General features: G+C 42.2%; 1 protein-coding gene and 1 long non-coding RNA gene across 4 annotated transcripts in view; one reads left to right on the forward strand and one right to left on the reverse strand.

Annotated features, from left to right (window-relative positions):
• Positions 1-404: 404 nt before the first annotated feature.
• Positions 405-4,069, reverse strand: LOC132685219 (uncharacterized). The gene is made up of 3 exons (XR_014135374.1): positions 3,726-4,069; positions 1,518-1,618; positions 405-765 (listed from the first exon to the last, which is right to left on the reverse strand). It is a non-coding gene; the product is annotated as an uncharacterized LOC132685219 (long non-coding RNA).
• Positions 4,070-4,183: 114 nt separating this feature from the next.
• WAPL (WAPL cohesin release factor) overlaps positions 4,184-23,068 on the forward strand; it is a 92,847-nt gene continuing 73,962 nt past the window's right edge. For all 3 annotated transcript variants that reach the window (XM_060642291.3, XM_078434488.2, XM_060642292.3), the window contains exons 1-2: positions 4,184-4,651; positions 7,420-7,940. In XM_060642291.3, the coding sequence (XP_060498274.1) occupies positions 7,442-7,940 (499 nt within the window). In that variant the 5' untranslated portion in view covers positions 4,184-4,651; positions 7,420-7,441. The remainder of the gene's footprint in view (positions 4,652-7,419; positions 7,941-23,068) is intronic.

Raw genomic sequence — 23,068 nt, forward strand, 5'->3', positions numbered from 1 at the left:
AGATATGTTAGATGAGATAAATGCCCTGAAGAAAAATAAAGTAGAAATAGCATTTGGGAGTGGGGTGTTACAATTTAAAATAGGTTGGGGCACCTGGGTGGCTCAGTTGGTCAAGTGTCTGACTCTTGATTTTGGCTTAGGTCATGATCTCATGGTTTGGGAGTCTGAGCCCCGCCTTGGGCTCTGTGCCAAGGGCATGGAGCCTGCTTGGGATTCTCTGTCAAAAATAAACAAACATTAAAAAATAAATAAATAAAACAGGCTGGTCCATGGGAGATTGATTGAAAAGTTCCTTTTCCATACTGGGCAGAACAGAAATGTTTGGGGAGTGTCAGGGAGGTAAGGGCAGGGCCTGGCCCTCATTTTGTAGGGCACTGTAATACAATCACCACAACGTGCAAGTGTATGATTTATAATTTTTATTATAAATTCTGATTCCCCATCCTAAAACAAGGAAACATTTCCTGTAACCAGTGTGGAAATTTCTGACTTCAAGCTCTCTGAAGTGAATTTTGAAAGTTGTGATACATTGTACTACACATTATCAGAAAAAGATTACACAGTTCTACTTAGCAATTCCAGTTCTGACAGTTCTCATGTCCGGGCTGCAACAGAGACCCAACAATGGCACAACAGATTCTTCTATTAGTTTTCCTGGCAGGATTTTCTTTCTTCCACTGAAGCAAAGGATGAGTCCACCTGAGTGGATGGAGCTCAAGGTAGTGGAGATTCTACCCTCCTCCAGGCAGCATGCAGGAGGGCAGCCTGTAGCATCAAAGGGTACAAGTGTGGTTCAGATCTATGATTTTAGTCTCTGCCATAAATATAATTTAATGGGGGAGAAAAATCAGACATCAGACACCGAGGCATTCTAGCAAACAAAAAAGCCCTTATTTGCTACCTAATATGTGCGTGAAGCAGATTTGAATGAAGTGAAGTGAACCAATCTGGGGGGGGGGGGGGGTGCAGGGAGAGAGGGTGGGGGATGGGGATAGGCAGGTGGCAGAGTATAAGTTGAGGGAACTAAGAAAACCAAAGGAAAACCACCACCAACATCCAAAAAGCTGCTTTCCCACGTGTTATCCAGACTGGAGTCCACATTGCTCACTCTGGTGTGGGACTCAGGGCCACGGCACTGGAATGGAGTGGGGCTTTCAGGGTATTCACTTGCCTCACTGGAATCAGGGAGGTAAAAGGTAAAGGGAGTGGTGTGGCCTGAAGGCCCAGAGACTGAACTGCCTCCAGAAGGGGCCCTGGCGTAGGCAGTCTTTAGTGTGAGGCACAGGAGAGCAGAGAGCCGCAGCACAGCTCTCTTCAGTATTAATACACTAAGCTTCCACAGACTAAACACACACACACACACACACACACACACTTTCCTACTCTTCAAATCACGTACCATTTTCTACCAGATTCAACAATGTCTATAATAATGGATATCCAATGTTCAAGAAAAAGTTTGATTTCTTTATTAGTTACCATATGTTGAGCAAATGCCAACCTCTCAATTTCCTCACCTGTAAAACAGGGATAACAGGCAGGGATGCAAATGAAGAGGCTGGCATCGTACCTGATGTATAATAGGTTCTTAATGTTTTCTCTTCCTCCTTTCCCCCACCTTAACAAAAAAGATTAGACTTCTGTTAAAGGCTATAGATGTACTTCAAAAATCAGGGCTTGTTGACCTTTAACGTATGGGCCAGTTACCTGGTGAATCATGTTAAAAATGCAGATTCTGATTCAGTGGAGTTGGGGACAGGGATTCCACATTTCCACTAAGCTTCCAGGGTATGCCATGCTGCTGACTAGGGATCACTCTTTGAGCAGCAAGAATTTAACTCTACTAAGCTCCAATAACACAACTACTGCACAAGAAGCCCCTAAATGGGCTCCACGGATTATCTCTTTCTATAAAAAATTAACTCTTCTATTTAAGCTTCATGTGGAGTCACTGACCCAGCCAACTAACCAGGCTAGGTCATAAAAAATGCATCCTTTGGTCCAGGAGGGTTCACAGCACTCTTCCACAGGAAGATCTTGCAATGGTCTCATCTCTGCACCACTTTCGGCTTTTTGATCTTAGCCTTTGCCTCTGATGATAATGACCCCTTAATTAGCACCCAGTACTCTGTCATCTAAATAATTATAGTAAGTGCAGCTTGCACCTCTGCTTACAATCTCTGAAGAAACTGATAAAATAAGATCCTATGCTGATTTTTTTAAGAAGACAAAAGTGGGGGGCGCCTGGGAGGCTCAGTTGGTTAAGCGTCTGACTTTGGCTCTTGCTGTTCATGGGTTCAAGTGCCACATAGGGCTTCTGTGCTGACAGCTCAGAGACTGGAGCTTGCTTCAGATTCTGTCTCCCTCTTTCTCTCAAAAATAAACAAGCAAAAAAAAAAAAAAAAAGACAAAACTGAGATGCCTAGGTGGCTCAGCCGGTTAAATGTCCACCTCTTGGTTTCCGCTCAGGTCATCATCTCAAGGTTGTTGAGTTCCAACCCCCCTAGTCAGGCTCTGAACAGATAGGTCAGAGCCTGCTTGGGATACTCTCTCTGTCCCTCTACCCCTCCCCCACTCACGCTTGCTGGCTCTCTCAAAATAAATCCTTTAAAAAAATAAAAAAAATGAAAAGACAAAACTGACCCAAATACAAGCCATGCGCATACTGCCCACAGTGGAATGCACAGACCTGTTATAACTTCCAGTCACATAAGCTATCAAAAGTTGACTTATCAAGAAAAAGTACTGTTACAATATTTGGGAAACTTTAAATGTCAGAAAAAAAATTTTGTAAACAGTAGGGCAAAAGTAAAACAGTTCAGCCATGCTAAAATCCACCTTAAATTTCTAGTGCGAAGGGCTGCAGGATATCTTAACTATTTTTTCTTGACTCAGAGTTTCCTGAATATACTTGGAGGAACCCGGTTAACTTCTGGGTGCATTCAAGGCAAATCATCCATTTGCGGAAGAAGGGGAGGGCTTTTCACTAGAAGCAATTAGTTTCCTAATTTCCCAGGTGTATCTCCATTAACCACCCACCAAACAGCTGGGCCGTCCAAGCCAGATGAATCATGCACCTCTCAGCACGAAACGATTGTGCTACTTTTTAGAACGCTGTTTTCCCACGGCAGCCTTAAAAAAAAAAAGATCCCCCCATCCAAATTTCCAACTTTGATAATCAATACATTGACCCGAAAAAAACAAAACCAAAACCCAAAGACCACAAAGGAGCGTAGTGTAAAATTAACTCTTTTCTCCCATCAATCTCCCACCTCCCTGTCCTCCCCAGAGGCAATCACTGGTTCAATTCTCGAAATTTTTCATTTATGGAAAATTTCAGAAACGTTAGTGAGACTGGAATAATCAGCCCTTGTGTACGCATTACACAACAATGGAAAAACACCCCACTGGCTTTATTCTCCCTCGGTCGGTATTTGTAGGAGTTATTTTCAAGTAAATCCCAGAGTCATAATCCTTTTACCCGTCAAAACTTCAGACTTTTTAAAAAAATTCTTACATAACCACGTTAGCGTTATTACACACAACAAAGTTAACGATACTACTATCCAGTATTCTTGGGGTCTCTCTTAACGCGTGCAGGGCAGACCGGAGAACTATGAAAGTATGAGCGGAGGGGTCGCGGGAGCATTCAAGCGCCGGAGCCGACATCCCTCGCGGCGTTAGGTGCCCAGTGCCCCGGGCTTCCCAGTTCCCGCAGTCGTTACCTGCGTCGGGCCAGCACTCGCCAGGCCGGGTAGAGGGCGGTTCCCAGCCGCGAAATCCGCGCCTCCGCGCTCCCAGGCCGCGGCCCCAGCAGGCCTGGCGCAGCTGCACAACCCACCGTCCCTAGACACGGGCGAGTCCCTGGAGGGGAAACGATTGACACAGCTGCCTGCACTGCGCCCCCGGCCCTCCCTGGCGGCACCTGCGTCTCCCGGCGTGGTCAGGAGCTGCAACGGGCTCCCGAGCCCGGGCGGGCAAAGCCCGCCACAACCGCTCCTCCCGCCGCCGGCTCCCGCGCCTAGCCGCGAGTATAGCGCCCTCGCGGACCCGGACTACAACTCCCGTCGGGCGCTGCGGCCGGGCCAATGGCGGGCGCCGGAGCATGCGGGAAGCAGCGCCTGCGCGGCGGTTTGAGTAAGCGGCCGCGCGATTGGCTGCGGGGTCGGACGGCCGCGCGGGGCCTGTGGGAAGCGGAGTGACGGAGCGAGCGGCTGTTGGAGGAAGGAGGTGGGGGCCGGGAGCGCAAATGGCGTTGAGATGGTTCAGGGCCCTGTTCAAACTCCAGCGCTGACCATTCACCGGCGGAAGCGGCGGCGCAGGAGGCGGCGGCGGCCTAGCGGGGGCACGTAGCGGGCTCCGGTACCTGCTCTGGCGGCGGCGGCCAGAGAGGCCTAGGCCCGGGCCCGGCCGGCGGCGCTAAAGGCGGGGAGGGAAGTTGCGGTGCCGCCGCTCCCCCCCCTCCCTCCACCGGGTTTCCTATTTACCCAGAGCGGAGTCGCGGGTTCTGACGGTGGCGGAGCCCCTTGCCTCTCTTCGCGCACAAGCCGGCCCTGTTCTCTCGCGCGGGGCTCCCGCGCCCGTCCGTGGGCCGTTGGGAGCAGGAGAGGCGGAGGCGGCCCGAGGCCAAAGCACCCGCCAGGCGCCGAGGGTAAGTGAGGTCTCGGGCGGCTGCCTAGGCCCGGAGGGAGCCAGGGAGGGTGGGGGAGGCAGGGGTCTGGGAGTCTCGCTATTTCACCCACACAGCCTCTGAGGAAGTTGGGCAGGGGAACGACCTGGAGAACTCTCTTTTCCCTCTTTTATTTTTCCTTTTTCTGAGTTCCTTTCGGGCGGCCACTGATTTGCCTCCCTCCCCAAGCGCGGTCAAGTGCGTTGGTTTCAGCCCTGAATCCTTTGCCGTCTTTCCTCCGCCCCTGGCCGCCACTAAGGCCTTACACTGCCCTGGGGATTCAGTGGCAGAGGCTTCCGGGGCGTCGGAAGCTACATCCCGTTCCTGGCGGTGGGGGTGGGGAGGAGAAAAGTTGCGTGAGCTTCCAGAGGGAGGGGACCGCGTCTCCTGCTCCCCCCCCCCCCCCCCCCCCCCCCGGTGCACCGACCGCCCCCAGGTGAGAATCTCTAGGTGGTTAGCTTCATCCTTTCCGGCTTTCACTCCTTGGTGGAAGCCCCTAAACCCCTGGGGGTCCTAAAGAAGCTACACTTGGTTGAGGGTTAAGTGTGAGGACTTTTTAATCCCAGCGCACGTTCCTGAAAATTCGACCTGGTTTTGGGCAGAGAGGCAAGGGCCCAACGACTGTAAAGACTTAGTTGTGAATCATTCTTTCCTTTTTAGTTAGGAAAGTCTTTGGAGTTTGAAGCCTGACTGAGCAAGATAGCTTGTGTACTTGAGATATACTTAAAGTATGTCAACTGTGTCCGCACTCTTACACTAATTTGTACGTACTTTACACTCTAGGCATTAATAATGTTATCGCGATAGTATGTCTAGTGACTTTACAGACAGACATGGAAAACTATAAAATAAATCAAAAGTAGGGGATATTACATAATGAATTCCCATGTATTTGCCGCTCAGATACAACAGTTCTTAATTCTTAACCGAGTGTTTTTCATCTACACGCTTTCCATTCCACATCCTTTAAAGCTAGAGAATTGCTGACATTATTTCATCAGTATTTTAGTACATAATTGTAAAAGACGTGGACACTTAAAAAACAAGCATGATTTTCTTATCGCTTAAAATAGTTAACTCTTTCATATCAAGTGTTCATTTGCAGACTTTCAACTTGCAACAGTGAATGCTTTGTGGTTCCAAGACCATTTTACTGCAAGACCACTAGTTTTTCTCCTGCGGGCCCAAAGGAGCTCAAGTCTAAATTTTTGGTGTGTCATTTAGTCAGCATTTTTAGGTGGTTACCTTGTGAGTGTATACAAAATGTTTCAGCTTTGTTGGTGTACATGTAAATGCAGGTCTGTAGATGAGGGCTTTAAATTATTGAAGGAATGAAATGACTTTTTTCTTTTGTTCTTGCAGCTGCCAAATATACTTAGTTTTGTTTAGACTGGACCTAACAGGAAAGCCAAAGATTCTTTAGTGTCAATCTACAGTAGATCTCAGGAAAAAGTTTTGTGACATTTTAAAAGGTCTTCACACTATTTTTTCTTAATGCAGATCTGTATGATGACTAAGTTATTACTTTGTCAAATTAGAATTGGTTTCTAGCCAAACACGAGAGAGGAAAATTATCATTGAATATACATAAAACTAAGTTTATAGTGACATAAGTTGCAAGAGTTTAAGTTAGTAAAGGAAAAATATGTTTAAAGTATAGACCAAAAACGTATTCAAGAGTAGAAGTCAAATATTATTCTACTTGTCATATTTTAAATTTCAAATTATGAAGCTTTTTTTCCCCCAAATCTAGACAGTGATCTGTTTTGGGTATATTTAATAAATTGACATTTAAACTTTAGGAGGTCAAAGTGTAGGAAATGATAAGAATTGATAGTGTTTAAGAAGTACTGTTACTTTAAAAAGTGTTTTATTCTTTTGATTTACTATTTTGAATTTTTTTTGTTATAGTATTTGTTATTATTATGTAGATACAACAGATGAGTCCACTTATCCTTTATAAAGCAAAGAGGAAAATTTACAGGTTTCTGATGCTTCATTTAATAATTAGCAGACTGGTGTAATATGCTGGAATTCACCAGCTTCAGAAAACGTAACTCTGCAGTTGAAGACAAGGAAGATAGAATACGTTTTTTTGTGATTAGGGAGATGACCGACTAGAGAATATTTTTCAAGCCACAGTTTAAACTACATTAGACCAAGGATCAGGATCTTTAAGATTGTATTAAAGGCTGCAGGTTCTAATACATAAGAAAGTAGCACCATTTTCCCGACTTTTTCCCCCTCCTATGAATAAATGCTTTGACATTTCAAGACCTAATTGAGTCAATTACTTGATAATTCTGAGATACTGAAAAAAATTAACATTTTGTGCATAAGATTTTATAGGAGTAATGACCCTATTCAGATTATTTTCTTAAGGTAAAAGTGATATTTATGAGAATAGTACATAGATTCATTTGAAACTTAAAAAAAATGGATATTCCACTCTTAAGTTGGTTTTGTGGATAAGTTGATTAATCCTTATGCTTGCTTACTTTGTAAGTGTATGACTATGTACTCATTATAAAAAAAAAAAATGAGATATGGAAGTATGTAGAATAAAAAAATGAGCCCCTCTCTTTATACACCTTCCCTGTATGTATTCAACCATTTTTAAAGTTTGTATCTTGACTGTTGAAAAGCCCCCATGGGGGAGAATCCCTGGGTTATTTTTATATTCAGTGTTAACGCTGGTTAAGTGTTTGGTGATTGTATATTTTCTTTTCTTCCCCCCCCCCCCCCCACAGAGAATATGAAACAGGTGTCAAAATGACATCCAGATTTGGGAAAACCTACAGTAGGAAAGGAGGAAATGGCAGTTCAAAATTTGATGAAGTCTTTTCCAACAAACGGACCACCCTTAGCACAAAATGGGGAGAGACAACATTTATGGCTAAATTAGGGCAGAAGAGGCCCAATTTCAAACCAGATATCCAAGAAATTCCGAAGAAACCTAAGGTGGAAGAAGAAAATACTGGAGATCCTTTTGGATTTGATAGTGATGATGAGTCTCTACCAGTTTCTTCAAAGAATTTAGCCCAGGGTAAGGGTTCCTCTCATTCAGAATCTAGTGAAGCTGCTCAGCTGGAAGATGTCACTTCTGTACTTGAAGCTAATAGCAAAATTAGTCATGCAGTTGGTGAAGACAGCGTTGGGTCTGATAAATGCTTACATTTGGAAGAAACTTTGGTTGGGAAAGAAAAGAGCACAAACCGAATCTTAGAAGATGATGCAAGCAAAAGTAGCTGTGCTAAATTAATGACTTCAGGTAAGTTTTTAATTCCTTCCTTCCTTTCTTTCTCTCTTTTTTTTTTTTTTTTTTTTTTGGTTAAGTGATCTCTATACCCAACTTGACTCATGGGGCTTGAACTCATGACCCTGAGATCAAGAGTTGGATGCTCTTCTGACAGAGCCAGCCAGGCACCCCTTGAATTTCTTTATTCTGAGCCAGGAGACCTTTGTGTATGCCATTTATTATTAAATGCTTTAAATTCTAAAATATCCTGCTGCTTGGGTTTTCTTCCTGCATTTGTGATTAATGGGGGCTTTAGATAATTTGTAGAAGAGACTTAAAAACATTAAAGAAACCAATTGGGGGTTGAAATTTTACTTAAGCAGCTTGGATATTAATGTTTCCAGACTGTTACTTGTGGTGCATTTTGGGAACAGTTTTTCCTTCCTCCCCAACTCCATTTCTAGTAAGAAACATGTCTTTTTGTTGTGTTAGGATGACACAGTATCTTACATTAGTGGGGAAGATTTGTATTGTTACTGATAATGAAAATGAGATGAGCATTTACAATGAGGATTAGGTTTAGGAGTGTTAGACTTTTTTTCAAAACTAGTTTAGAAAGATTAAGGAGGTATTGTGGAAACATTGAGGAATTGAACTTCATTGCAATTTGAGATTTGTGGAGTCTGGTGCCAGTAGCAACTTGTATTAATATATTTTAATCCACAAAACCAGTTGTATTTTTAAAGTGTTAATTTGTAAATCTGGCATCTAGGCTTCATTCGAAAAATAACATATTCTATCCGTTTTACCTCTACTCCCTTCGTAAAGGATTTGAGACTTCGGGTAAACGGTAAAAGTGCAATTAACTGAAACACTAAAGAACTAAGCTTGGAGGTAGCAGGAGAGACAGTGTGCTTGCTTTATTAGCAATAGGACAAGGATGGCACTGTAGTTGAAAACAGACCTTAGTTTCCGACTTCTTGGCAAAGTTTGGTGATACGAAAGGTTATATAGATCTCATATTTTGAAAGGAAGTAAAGACAAAACTTTCCTAGTACTGAATTCTCAAGAGGAGTTTGTCCTCGAGGCTTAATATAAGTGCCTCAAACAATATAATAAAAGACTTTGCCTTGCATAGTTTTACTAAAAATGCTGGACATTTTTCACTCTTTCTCACCCTTGGATGAGAGGATGAGCGAGCCAGCTGTTATTGTCATTCCCTTGATCCTCTTGGTTAATTCTGATTTGGCTGTCCTTATGCTTTGCCCACATTTCTCTTGACACATTGTTCAAAACTTAAGGTTAGGTTAATCTTTCACTAAAAAAAAAACCAGCTTAGGGGCTCCTGGGTGGCTCAGTCGGTTAAGCATCTGACTTCAGCTCAGGTCATGATCTCTCAGTTTGTGAGTTCAAGCCCCACCTCAGGCTCTGCTGACAGCTTGGATCCTGTGGCCTGATTCAGATTCTGTGTCTCCCTCTGTCTCTGCCCCTCCCTTGCTTGCACTCACTCTCTCTGTCAAAAATAAATAAACATTAAAAAAAATAAAAAACAGCTTAAAAACTTTCCCAATTCAGCTTCTAAGCATGTATTATAAGTCACAGGACTGTTGAACCAAAATAAACTAACTCAGTTCTCCTTACTGTACAGATGAGGCTCAAAGAGGTCAAGTGACTGTCCAAGGTTGGCTAGTGGCAGATTTGGAATAATATTCATTTATTGATTTTCAACATATTGAGCACATACTACATTACCTCCACTGTGATAGGCTGTGAGAGTGCTGTTCCACTTGCGTTATCCAGTATTCTTACTGCTCTCTTGTCCTCTGATAGTTAATCCACAATGGGGGCAGATAGGCTGGAGGAAGGAACGTGAGGCTGAGGAAGTGGCGAAACTGGTCAAGAAGGCAGACACAGCTTCCCCAAGTGCTAACTTTTGGAGAACTGGGCATCACTAGCAGGCAAAGTGTTTAGGTAGAGGGACAATAGAAACTTGGAAATTAAATCTACATAGATAGAAGTTGCTTATATTGCATATACATCTGTGTATGTCCAAACTGCCATTTGAAGTTGTTTGGTGGGAATTGGAAACAGTTTTCTGTAGAAATGAGATATTAGCTTCCCAGTCTGATAAAGCTAAATTGTAGTTCTAATGCTGACACTGTGGACTTAAGAATCCAAACTCCATGGTGATGGTTTTATGAGTAGAAAATGGGTACTAAAATACAGATAGATGTTCAAGAACATCTTATCCCTCTTCCTCCTTCACAGGTCATCCTTAGTGTAAAGGGAATGGGGTAGCACTATGAACATTTTTTTCTCCTTTCCCTTGGCCACCTAGAGCTGCAGCAACCCTAGCAGCCCCCTGTAGGATAAGAAGGGAACTTTGAAGGAGTGCTTTTAGTTCTCATGGTAGTTGTGGTTCTGAGGTCTTAAAAACCATTTATAGGTTTGTGTAAGTTAGTTATAGTTTTGGAAATATTTTTACATGGTATGACCTTGCTTTTCATTCCCCCTCCCCTCTAACATTTGGGCGTTTCCCTGTATCTAGACTCTTGCATTACTGTCTGTCATATTGTTATTGCCTTTACTCTCATGCAGAAAGAAGCCTTCTGGTTGTAATTGAAGTTTAGAAACCCAAACTTAAATTTGTGAAAAAAAAATTGTGTTTAATGTTTATTTATTTGGTGGGGGGGTGGGGACAGAGAGAGAGAGAATCCCAAGCACATTCCACGCTGTGAGCACAGAGCCCAATGAGCACAGAGCCCAACGTGGGCCTCCATCACACAAGTCGTGAGATTGTGACCTGAGCCAAAAGGATACTTAAGCGACTCGAGCCACCCAGGCACCCTACTAAACTTAAATTTTTGATAAAGGGGGTCTTTTTGGATTAAAGATTCTTCGAGAATGACAATGTTTTGGACTTAAGATGAAACTGCTTGTACATGTAATGTCTCAGAAAACCCTTGCAGGTCGTTTTTACACACTTTATTCAAGAAAGAATCTTTGAGAAATTTTATTGTAGTTTGTTCGTAGTGTAGTAGCTAAGTTCCATTGTATCCTTCCTGTGGGAAGTGCCTGCTCCTTCAGATCATTTTCACTGTGAAATTATTTCGGTGAAAAGGGCTTATCCAAGCTCAAATTTACTGTAAAAATTTCTCCTGGCATCAAGTTTTAAAGTGCATCTCTTTCTCTACAGGGGAATATGTGGTTAATTTTTAGCTACTTTTAAAATTATAGGTAAAATATTTTATACCAGGTATTACTTTTAAAAACTGTGGCTCATTTGAAGAGGAAACACAGAATAAGGTTATGATAAAATGTATTATAGTTGCCATTTTCCAGATAGATTTTTTTTTTTTAATTTTTTTAACGTTTATTTATTTTTGAGACAGAGAGAGACAGAGCATGAACAGGGGAGGGTCAGAGAGAGGGAGACACAGAATCTGAAACAGGCTCCAGTCTCTGAGCTGTCAGCACAGAGCCTGACGCGGGGCTCGAACTCACGGACCGCGAGATCATGACCTGAGCCGAAGTCGACCGCTTAACGGACTGAGCCACCCAGGCACCCCCCAGATAGATTTTTGATGGGTATGAGAACCAGAATCTAGATTATAAACTGTGAATGAGAACTGCAGAGAAGGATTGAGTTGCTAAAATGTCCTAACTCTTGGGGCGCCTGGGTGGCTCAGTCAGTTGGTTAAGCGTCTGACTTTGGCCCAGGTCATGATCTCACAGTTAGTGAGTTTGAGCCCCGCATCAGGCTCTGTGCTGACAGCTTGGAGCCTGGAGCCTGCTTTGGATTCTGTGTCACCCTCTCTCTGTTCCTCCCTGCTGACACTCTGTCTCTCCCCACCCCCCCGCAAAAATAGAGATTAAAAACAATTTTTTCAATGTCCTAACTCTTGATTTAAAAAATAAAAAACTTATATCAGCTTCAATAGTTGTCAATATATGGCAAACCTTATTTTATCTACTCTACACACTACTCTTTCCACTTCCTATCCTCTAATCCCTGGATTATTTTAATGCAGATTCAGGACTTCTTATTTTATGTGCAAATACTTCAGTTGTAATTGCTTTTAAGTTGAGTTCTCAAACAGCTTTGCCACTTAAAAATGACTGTTAGCAGTACCTAAAGTTTTGTCCTTTTAAAAGATCTTGGAATATTCTGTAAAGTGTGGTATCCAGGGCTGTGTGCATTAAGGATGAAAGGTTTCTCTTGCCTTTTATATGAGGCTACTTCCATTTTCCATCTTTGTGCTTTCTGCTACAGGTTTTTAATCTGGACTCTAGAATAAAGTATGCAAAGACTTATATTTCCACTTGGCACACTTTCCTTGCCAGCCAGCTGGGATTCAGTCTACACATCTTGCCAAATATTGAGATAACTACTGCATAGGCTCTTAATTTGCATGACTGGTTTTGTAGCCAATGCATTTTTTCCATTTGCTTAAAGCTGTACTGAGTGTTTGTGTGTTAGGGATATTATTGTCAGGAATTTAAGAACTTTGATTTGGAACTGAAGATGCTTATTATTTTTTGAATGTTTATTTTTGAGGGGGGGGGGGGAGAGAGAGAGAGAGAGAGAGAGAGAGAGAGAGAGAGAGAGAGAGAACGAGCGGGGGAGGGGCAGGGAGAGGGAGACACAGAATCCGAAGCAGTCTCCAGGCTCTGAGCTGTCAGAGCCTGTCACAAGGCTCGAACTCACAAACCGCGAGATCATGGCCTAGCCTAAGTCAGACCCTTAACTGACTGAGCCACCCCTGAAGATGATTTTAGGAAAGGGAAATAAATTGTTCTATTCCTGAAAACTTAAAGTAGCCCAGGAACTTGTGAGGTGAGATGAGATTTTCATCTGCGCATTGGATAAAGTACAGATGATTGAGGGTGTTTTTTTTTTTTTAATTTTTAATGTCTATTTATTTTTGAGAGAGAGATCGAGTGAGCGAGCAGGGAAGGGGCAGCGAGAGAGGGAGACACAGAATCTGAAGCAGGCTGCAGACTCTGAGCTGTCAGCACAAAGCCCGACACGGGGCTAAACTCACTAACTGAGATCATGACCTGAGCCAAAGTCAGACACTGAACCGACTGAGCCACTCAGGTACCACTAATGAGAATTAGTAAAGAATTCTGAAAGTGTAGCATCACCAAGAGCTCCTAACCCTTATTTAGGTATTGGACATATTTGTTGTTTAGAATGTATATGTCACACCTAAAATTCTTTTAAGGGAAGTAATGAGACCAATTATTTATTTAGTTCCTACTTTTGTGTTGAGCTCTTATATCTTATATATCAATTGATTCTTAATCAGAACTATGTAAGTCAGGCTTTGTTTCCATTTTATAGAGGGTAAATCACAGTTCAGTGAATAACTTAGATTACTAATAGAAGATTCGAGAAACAAAGTGTTCTCTTCTGTATTCTGATGTGAATGAACTTAATTTTATCATATTTAGAGGCTTACATTTAAAATAACAGTGTCACCTGTTGGTGGGAATGCAAACTGGTGCAGCCACTCTGGAAAACAGTGTGGAGGTTCCTCAAAAAATTAAAAATAGACCTACCCTATGACCCAGCAGTAGCACTGCTAGGAATTTACCCAAGGGATACAGGAGTACTGATGCATAGGGGCACTTGTACCCCAATGTTTATAGCAGCACTCTCAGCAATAGCCAAATTGTGGAAAGAGCCTAAATGTCTATCAACTGATGAATGGATAAAAAAATTGTGGTTTATATACACAATGGAATACTACATGGCAATGAGAAAGAATGAAATATGGCCCTTTGTAGCAACGTGGATGGAACTGGAGAGTGTGATGCTAAGTGAAATAAGCCATACAGAGAAAGACACATACCATATGCTTTCACTCTTATGTGGATCCTGAGAAACTTAACAGAAACCCATGGGGGAAGGGAAGGGAAAAAAAAAAAACACAACAAAGGTTAGAGTGGGAGAGAGCCAAAGCATAAGAGACTCTTAAAAACTGAGAACAAACTGAGGGCTGATAGGGGGTGGGAGGGTGGGGAGGGTAGGTGATGGGTATTGAAGAGGACATCTTTTGGGATGAGCACTGGGTGTTGTATGGAAACCAATTTGACAATAAATTTTGTATATTAAAAAAATAGTGTCACTGTACAGTTTTAGTTTTATCTTGGCATTGGAGATAATTGATAGGAACACATTCTAGATTCCCTCTTGCCTCTATTTAAATAATTTTCTTTTTTAAAAAAATATTTATCTTGAGAGGAGAGCACACTTATGAGCAAGCAGGGGAGGGGAAAGAGAATCCCAAGCACCTTTTGACCTAAGCCGAAATCAAGAGTCAGTCGCTCAACCAACTGAACCACCAGGTGACCCTGAATACTTTTCTTTTCAATAAAAATTGTGGCCTGGGGTGCCTGGGTGGCTCAGTCCTTTAAGTGTCCGACTCTTGATTTCGGCTCAAGTCATGATCTCATAGTTTATGAGATTGAGCCCTGTGTGGGGCTGTATGCTGACAGCTCAGATTCTGCTTGAGAGTCTCTCTCCCTCCCTCCCTCTCTGCCCCTCCCCTCCTTTTGCTGTTTCTAAATAAATAAATAAACTTAAAAAGAAAAATGTGGCCTAAGTAATTATAATACTTAGCAAATAAAACTGACCTTATTTTTACAAGTAATAAGTATTTTCTACTTTTTTCATTTTTTGCAATATATATTATACAAATGGAAATTTAGTATGCAAATTCTGAAAGACACACTGTAATTTTAAATTTTGTTTATGAGTGGAATTTTAATTTCTTTTAAAGTTTATTTTTTTTTAGTAATCTGTACACCCATCATAGGACTTGAACTGACAACCCTGAGATTGAGGCACATGCTTTTCTGACTGAGCCAGCCATGTGCCCCAGAACTTTAATTTCTTGTAAAATATTTTCTTAGTAAAAGGATTATTTTCTTTTTAGGAAAAAATTTTTTTTTTTTTTTAACATTTACTTATTTTTGAGAGACAAAGTATGAGCAAAGGAGGGGCAGGGAGAGAGAGGGAGACACAGAATCGGAAGCAGACTTCAGGCTCCGAGCTGTCAGCACGGAGACTGACGTGGGGCTCGAACTCATGAACCACGAGATCATGACCCGATCATGAACTGAGCCACCCAGGCGCCCAAAAGGAGGATTATTTTCAAGGTCTGAGCAATAACAAAAGTGCACGTGACCACTGACAAGTTTCTTCTCGGATCCAGGTTGAATACCAGCCATAGGAGGTAGTATGTAGAAACTGTGAGCATAGTCCATGCCTTCTAGGAATGGAGTTACTGATTTCTGCTGGTAATAACTGCTTTTAAAACGGTGACAACACATTTGTACAACACTTGATGCTTTTCAGAGATTTTCCATATGCATTCCATATTTTTAGAATTTAGAGCCAGGTGATTCACACAATTTTCTTGCCCAATCTTTGACTCCAGGAAACAGTCCTCAACTTTTCCAGAGCGCTGATGGTAGAGGAGGATGAATTTGTTCATAGGAAAGTCTGGGGGTTGCTTTCCTTCCAGCCATTCAGCTATTATTTTAGTGTCCTGTGTATGCTGAATGCTCATGTATGTCAATGAACAAGGTTTTGCCTTATTCACATTCTAGTGGGCAAGACAGAGATTGAATAGAGAATAAGAAGTGTGCTGAAAATTACAGAAAAATATAGGATCTGGGGTGCCTGGCTGGTCCAGTTGGAAGAGCATGGGACTCTTGATCTCAGGGCTGTGAGTTTAAGCCCCAAATTGGGTGTAGAGATTACATAAATAAACTTTAAAAAAAAGAAAAGAAAAATGTGGGGTCCTTTAAGAGTGTATGGTCTGAGTGAGGGATAGGGGCAAAGCTGACTTCTTGAAAATTTTGTAACAGTGTTTCAACTTTTTTTTTTTTTTTCAAGTTTACTCGTTTTTTTTGAGAGAGTGAGAGTGGGTGAGGAGCAGAGAGAGGGAAAGAGAATTTCAAGCAGGCTCTATGCTGTCGGCACAGAGCCTGACATGGGGCTCGATCTTATTAACCGTGAGACCTGACCTGAGCCAAGATCAAGAGTCAGATGCTTAACCAACTGAGCCCCCCAGGTCCCCCAAAGCTGACCCTTAAGTTGGGACCTACTGCTACACTGAGCAAGCATGAAAGTAGCAGAACTTAGTGGCGTGGACAGTGAGGAAGGAGGAGACATTAAGAATGTCTCTCAGTTATCTAATGTGAACATGTGAGCAGATGGTGGTATTGAGATAAGGGGACTTACTTTTTTAATGTTTATTATTTTTGAGAGAGAGAGAGAGACAGAGTGCGAATGGGGGAGGGGCGGGGGGGGGTGGGAAACAGAATCTGAAGCAGGTTCCAGGCTCCGAGTTGTCAGCACAGAACCAGACACGGGGCTCAGACTCACCAACTGTGAAATCATGACCGGAGCCGAAGTCAGACCTTAACTGACTGAGCCACCCAGGTGCCCCAAGATAAGGGGATGTTTTGAGGGCAGGTTCATCAGTGTAGGTTTGGGCACATTGGATTTGAGACATTTGTGAGGCATAGGGTATGCTGGTATGAACGTAGATAAGACTTGGTTGGAGATGATAAATTTGAGATTCAGCCTGTAAATGTTACTTGAAATTATATGATTAGATGAAGTCATTAAGGAGAATGTAAGAGGAGAAAGCACTGAATAATGAAGAACTTGTTATACTTAATTGATGGAGAGAAGAAGAAAAAAAAACTAGATTAGAAAATTGAATAGAGGCAGCTAGAGCACCAGTAGGAAAATTGAGCCAGTGGTATTTTATAGAAGCCAGTAGAGAGGTGTTCATGAAGGATCAACTGAACTGGAATGCTACTTGCAAAATCAACAAGAATGAGGACTGCAGAATTGGCATTGGAGTGTGCAGCTTGGGTTGGAACAGTCTGAGTAGTGAGTACATAGGATATGGGAGTAGCAAGTGTACATAACTTATTAAAGATATTTGAAGGGGAGAAGAGAGGTTCTGAAAAGTTATGAGGTGATGAGGGTTTCTGGAAGGTTTGATTGCAAAGTAGAGCCTTAGAGCATAGGATTCAAAGCACAAGGTGGGGAGATTGGTCTTGGAAGAAGAGAACCATGTTTCCTGGGTAGGAGGAAAGATGGATGAGAATGTGAACTTAGTGAAAGGATGGAAGATAGAGTGGTTTTATGGATGAAGACATTATTTTCTCCCATGAAATGATAGAAGAGATTATCCCTGAAAGGAAGATAAGGGCAAGGAAATGTGGGGGCTAGAGTGGAGGGATAAAGGGTCCAAACAGGTGTTGCAGAAAATGGAAGCAGGAGCTGTATAGAGAGAATTTCTGGACGTCAATGAAGCCTTAGTGAAGTCTGTATCATTAAAAACTTATGGTCACTTACCTCATTGTGAGTGCAAACCCCCCCCCCCCCCACCCCCCGCTGCTTTAGTAGGCCCTGTTAGCCAGAACCTGCACAGAACGTAGAATATTAGGAAAATTAGAATTATCCTGGATTGTCATTTTTGTCTGACAAGATGTGGTGTGAATAGGTAGAGAAGAAAGAATTTAGGGTATTGTCCAGAGTGAGTGAAATGATTGTGAAATTTAAAACTTTTAGGAGTTGGACAAGGCTGGTGGATAGGAGAAAGGAGAGAGGTCAGTATACTGAGTCTTTTTTTTTTTTTTTTTAATTCTTTTCAACATTTATTTATTTTTGAGAGAGACAGAGCACAAGCAGGGGAGGAGCAGAGAGACAGGGAGACACAGAATCCAAAGCAGGCTCCAGGCTCCCGGCTCCCAGCTGCCAGCACAGAGCCCGACGCAGGGCTCGAACTCCTGGACCATGAGATCATGACCTGAGCTGAAGTCGGCCACTCAACCAACCGAGCCACCCAGGCGCCCCCTGAGAGTCTTGTTAAATAAAAGTCAGGAATGGGGTTACTGGAACAGGTTGGATAGTTGGTAGGTTGTGATTGAGAAGTGAGTTACTAGATTTTAATATTTAAGAGGTGAAGCCTTCTAGGACATGACAAGTTTCCGGGTGAAACTGAGAACTGGTGGCTGAGCTGGAATGTAAAAGACTGTCTTTGGGAGAAGCTTAAAGAACTGTGAGGTCAGGGGATTGGGATTTGATGGAATTCAGGATGGTAGCAAGACTGGCATAAGGGATAGGTTATAAATCCTATGTAAAACCCTTAAATGAAGAATAAGAGGTTGTTAAATGATGAGTTTGGGGAAGATTAGAGGGTAACTAGCTAAGTGACACAAGCCTCAAAAGGATGGGCTTTTATAAGAGGGTGGAGTAGGAATAGTTTTATAAAAAGTCTCTGGAGAGTCAGCATACTAGTGACCCCAAAGCATCCTACTCTCAGATACTGAAAGGGGCTGCAGGGTAAGAGGCATATGTATGTAGTCAGGGTTCAGCTAGGGCCCGGAAGTGGTAGAGGGAATGAGCCCCCAGGTATATGTGAGTGTGCTGATCACTGAGTCCTGCGTGATTTAGACTTAAGGGTTTGGGTGGTGATGGCAGTTGGTTGTTGGATTTTGAGATTGGAAAGAAGTACCGATACGTTTTGAGTATTAAAGTGTTTGGGAGAAGGTAGATGACAAGATGAGTTTACATTTTGGATCATGACCCAGAGAAACAGATGAGAAGCATGGTGTCTTTAGAACCAAATTTTCTGATGGCAATTTTCAAACCTTCTTTGTTTGTTCACTCATTGTCTGAAAAGTGTTTGAAAACTGTCCCTGCTTCATATATCCCCTATATATTTTTTTAAGTTTGAGTCTTATCAGTCAAGATCCCAGCTGGAAATAGGCGGCATGCCCCAATTAGGCTAATACCAAGAAAGTGTATTTATAAAGGGACTATTTACAAAGTTGTGGGGAAAATGTTACGGAAATCACAAGGGGTGGTGCCCTAGACTTGGTTAGCAAGCAGTGAAGCTATTATCACCCATTTTCACAGGGACAGGGGGAATATCTGAGCTGTATAGAGGAAGCCACCTTAAGGGAGCAGTATCCTTTTGTTGAGAGGCCTAATAAGGAAAGTGCTGGTGGGAGGGAGGGGGGGTGGGGGGTGGGGAGGTGGGGGGGGGTGGGGCGGGGGGGGGCAGGGTGGTATCATACCTGAACCTAAAGTTCCTCCATTCATCCTGCTGGGGCTCCTTATGGGTAAAACCCAGTGGAAGAAGGAAGGAAACTTTTTGATATAGGTCAGCCTCCTGGGGCTGAGATTCGGGTGGTGAGTGGATCTGGAAGGACAAGTGGAATATACCTGGTGTAGTATTTTAAAAACAAACCCATATAGTTCTATGAAAATGTATATAACTGATTACTATCAAGATATAGAATATTTCTGTTACCTCAAAAGTTCCTTCATGCTTCTTTTTGGTCAGTCTCTTGTCTCACTTCCAACCCCTGGCATCCACTGATCTCTTTTCTGTCCCTGTAGTTTTTATCTTTTCCAAAATGTCATACACCTGGGATCATGTAGTATGTAGTCTAATCAGTCTGGCTTCTTTTATTTAGCATAATGCTTTTAAGAGTATTCCACGTAACAGTAGTTCATTCCTTTTTAATTGCTGAGTAATACTCCATTCTATATATGCCCAAATTCTTTCTTTAGTTGAAGGACATTTGGATTGTTTTCAGTTTGGGGCAATTATGAATGAAGCTGCCATAAACATTCACATTTAGATTTTTGTTAGACATATTTCCTCATTTCTCTTGGGTAAGTACCTAGGTTATGAAAATATTGATCTTAAATTTAAATGCTTGCAAAAGATGTAATTTCCTGTAAAAAAAAAAAAGAATTTCCTATGAATATTGATGTTTTAAAATAAAACATTTAAGTAGCTGTGATTTTTTGACCGTTCTATTATAAAAACACAGATACAGAAAACCATACAATACAATGTATAGAAATACCTGTTTGGTTTAATGAATTATTTATAAGAGCAACATGCTTATAACCACCACCCACATTAAGAAATAGAATTTTGGCAACCACTCTAGAATCTCTTCCATCTGTCTCTTCCTTCACCCCCAGAATGACTGCTTTCCTGTCTTTTATCATAATCGCCTTCTTACTTGGAAATGTTGAAATTATTTGCTGTTCACTTTCAAATATTAAAAAAAAAAAACAAAACAAGTTCTTTCACAGCCAGAAGATTTACAGTGCCCCTTTATCTTTTTGAAATTGTAATTTTTTTTAACTTTATTTATTTATTTTGAGAGAGCATCCACGTGGCAGGGGCTGGTGAGGGGAACAGAGGGAGAGAGAATCCTAAGTAGGCTCCATACTGTCAGCATAGAGCCTGACGCGGGGCTTGATCCCATGAACCCTGAGATCATGACCTGAGCTGAAATCAGGAGTCGGATGCTTGTATTTCTATTCCACTTTGCCTTCAGAATTTTATCCTAATGCACGTATTTATGTTTATTTAATAATTCATCCTTTTCATAATTCTTTGTACAGGAATATGTATATATGTTTAAATTTAAAAATTCTTCTAGATTGTTATGAGCACAGTTATTAGTGCATGTTGGTCAACTATGAATACTATACATTTTAAAGGCAAAATTTATTGAAATTTTGGAATTTATTGGAAATGTACATCTTGATGGGCAGGACTTTTTCCAATTAGTGCATGTGTATGAATGTCATTGCTTAGATAATAAAAAGCTTTGGTATCAATCTATTCTTGTTTCTTAATACATGTAAATATTGAGAAAGCATAGTGACAAAAGTAAGGGGAAGAGTTGTTACAGCAGTTTCTATTTGAAAGCAACAATTGGAAACTGCCTGACATGCAAAGGATGTTACCCATACGTTAGAGTTACTCACGTAGTAAGCACAGAAGCCGGTAATCTATCATATTATTTTTTTATAGGTTATGCCAGAATTGGAGCAATATATCACAGTAAGATTAGGAATGGGTGAGCAATATGCCATTATTTATAATGTGGGAGAATGATTAAATCCCAGGTGGGTTGGCATTTCAGATTTTGGACCAGAGTACATGTGGAATTGAGGATTTAGAAATGAATTTTTTCTTTTTTTTTTTTAAACGTTTATTTTTGAGAGAGAGAGAGAGAGGGTGTGTGTGTGTGTGTGTGTGTGTGTGTGTGTGTTTGTGTGTGTATATGTATGTATGTATGTATGTATTTGTGTGTGTGTGTGTGCACGGGAAGGGTGGGGCAGTGGCAGAGGGGAACAAAGGATCCAAAGCAGGCTTATGCTGTCAGCAGAGAGCTGGATATGGGGCTTGAACCCATGAATATCAAGATCATGACCTGAGCTGAAGTTGGATGCTCAACCAACTGACCTACCCAGTTGCCCGAGAAATGAATATCTTTAAACCTCAGTTGTGCCTATATATGTTTTGAAAGGTTTTAGCGTAGTTCTGGGTGTGTCTGTATTAATTTGAAGAGTTAATTGCCACTTGGAAGGTAGGTGCATTGGTCGAGGAGTGACTGGGGTATGTTTCCTGTCTCCTGGTAGGTAGGCAGAGATGGGCATCTTGAGCAGGAGCCATGGGAACAGGGGCATCTGGTTGGCTCAGTCAGTTAAGCGTCAGACTTCAGCTCAGGTCATGATCTCACTGCTTGTGGGTTTGATTTCTGCAGTCAGACTCTGTGCTGACAGCGCAGAGCCTGGAGCCTGCTTCAGATTCCCTCTCCCTCTCCCCCTATCCCCCCCTCTCTCCCCTCTCTCCCCTCTCTCCCCCCCTCTCTCCCCTCTCTCCCCTCTCTCCCCCCCTCCCCCCTCCCCCCTCCCCCCTCCCCCCCTCCCCCCTCTCTCTCCCCCTCTCCCCCGTCCCCCTCTTTCTCCCCCTCTCTCTCCCTCTCTCTCCCCCCTCCCCCTCTCCCCCTCCCCCTCTCGCCCCCTCCCCCTTTGTCTCCCTCTCCCTCCCTCTCCCTGTCTGTCTCTCTCTGTCTCTCTCTCTCTCTCTGTTGCTCCCCCACTGGAGCTCTGTCTCCGTCTCTCTGAAAAATAAACAAACATTTAAAAAAAAAAAAGCCACTGGAGTGAACAAGCTCCTTCGTTGCTGGTACGTTGTCATAGTTAAGGCTTTCCATAGGTAATGTTGATGGGGCATGTGGGAAGGTTAAATTGACCAGGACTGCTCTGTGATTTGGACTATCTGTGTAGTGGGCCCAGCTGAGTAGCACTTTTGAAAGCTGTTTGATATTTACTGTTTTATCTTTTTTTTTTATGGCTTTATCTTTTAAATTACATGTAACTTTGGTGTTTTGGTATACTTTATAAAATATAAAGATGTCTTTTTCTTGTTTTTTTAAAAACTATTTTTATTATTTTTAAATTTATTTATTTATTTTTTAATTTACATCCAAGTTAGCATATAGTGCTATAATGATTTCAGGAGTAGATTCCAGTGATTCATCCCCTACGTACAACACCCAGTGCTCATCCCAACAAGTGTCTTCCCCAGTGCCCCTTACCCATTTAGCCCATTCCCCACCCGTAACCCCTCCAGCAACCCTCAGTTCTCTGTATTTAAGAGTCTCTTATGTTTTGCCCCATTCCTTGTTTTAATATTACTTCTGCTTCCCTTCCCTTATGTTCATCTGTTTTGTATCTTAAATTCCTCATATGAGTGAAGTCATATGATATTTGTCTTTCTCTGACTGGCTAATTTCGCTTAGTATGATATCCTCTAGTTCCATCCACGTAGTTGCAAATGGCAAGATTTCATTCTTTTTGGTTGCTGAGTAATACTCCATTGTAGATATATACCATATCTTCTTTATCCGTTCATCCGTTGATGGATGTTTGGGCTCTTTCCATACTTTGGCTATTGTCAGCTGCTATGAACATTGGGGTGCATGTGCCCCTTCGAAACAGCACACCTGTATTCCTTGGATAAATACCTAGTAGTGTAATTGCTGGGTCGTAGGGTAGTTCTATTTTTAATTTTTTGAGGGATCTCTATACTGTTTTCCAGAGTGGCTGCACCAGTTTGTGTTTCCACCAGCAGTGCAAAAGAGATCTTTCTCTGCATCCTCACCAACATCTGTTGTTGCCTGTGTTGTTTATTTTAGCCATTCTGACTGGTGTGAGGTAGTATCTCATTGTGGTTTTAATTTGTATTTCCCTGATGATGAGTGATGTTGAGCGTTTTTTCTTGTGTTGGTTGGCCATGTCTTTG

This window comes from Panthera onca, chromosome D2 (genome assembly GCF_046562875.1).
Source record: "Panthera onca isolate mPanOnc1 chromosome D2, mPanOnc1 haplotype 2, whole genome shotgun sequence".
Taxonomy (NCBI): Eukaryota; Metazoa; Chordata; class Mammalia; order Carnivora; family Felidae; genus Panthera; species Panthera onca.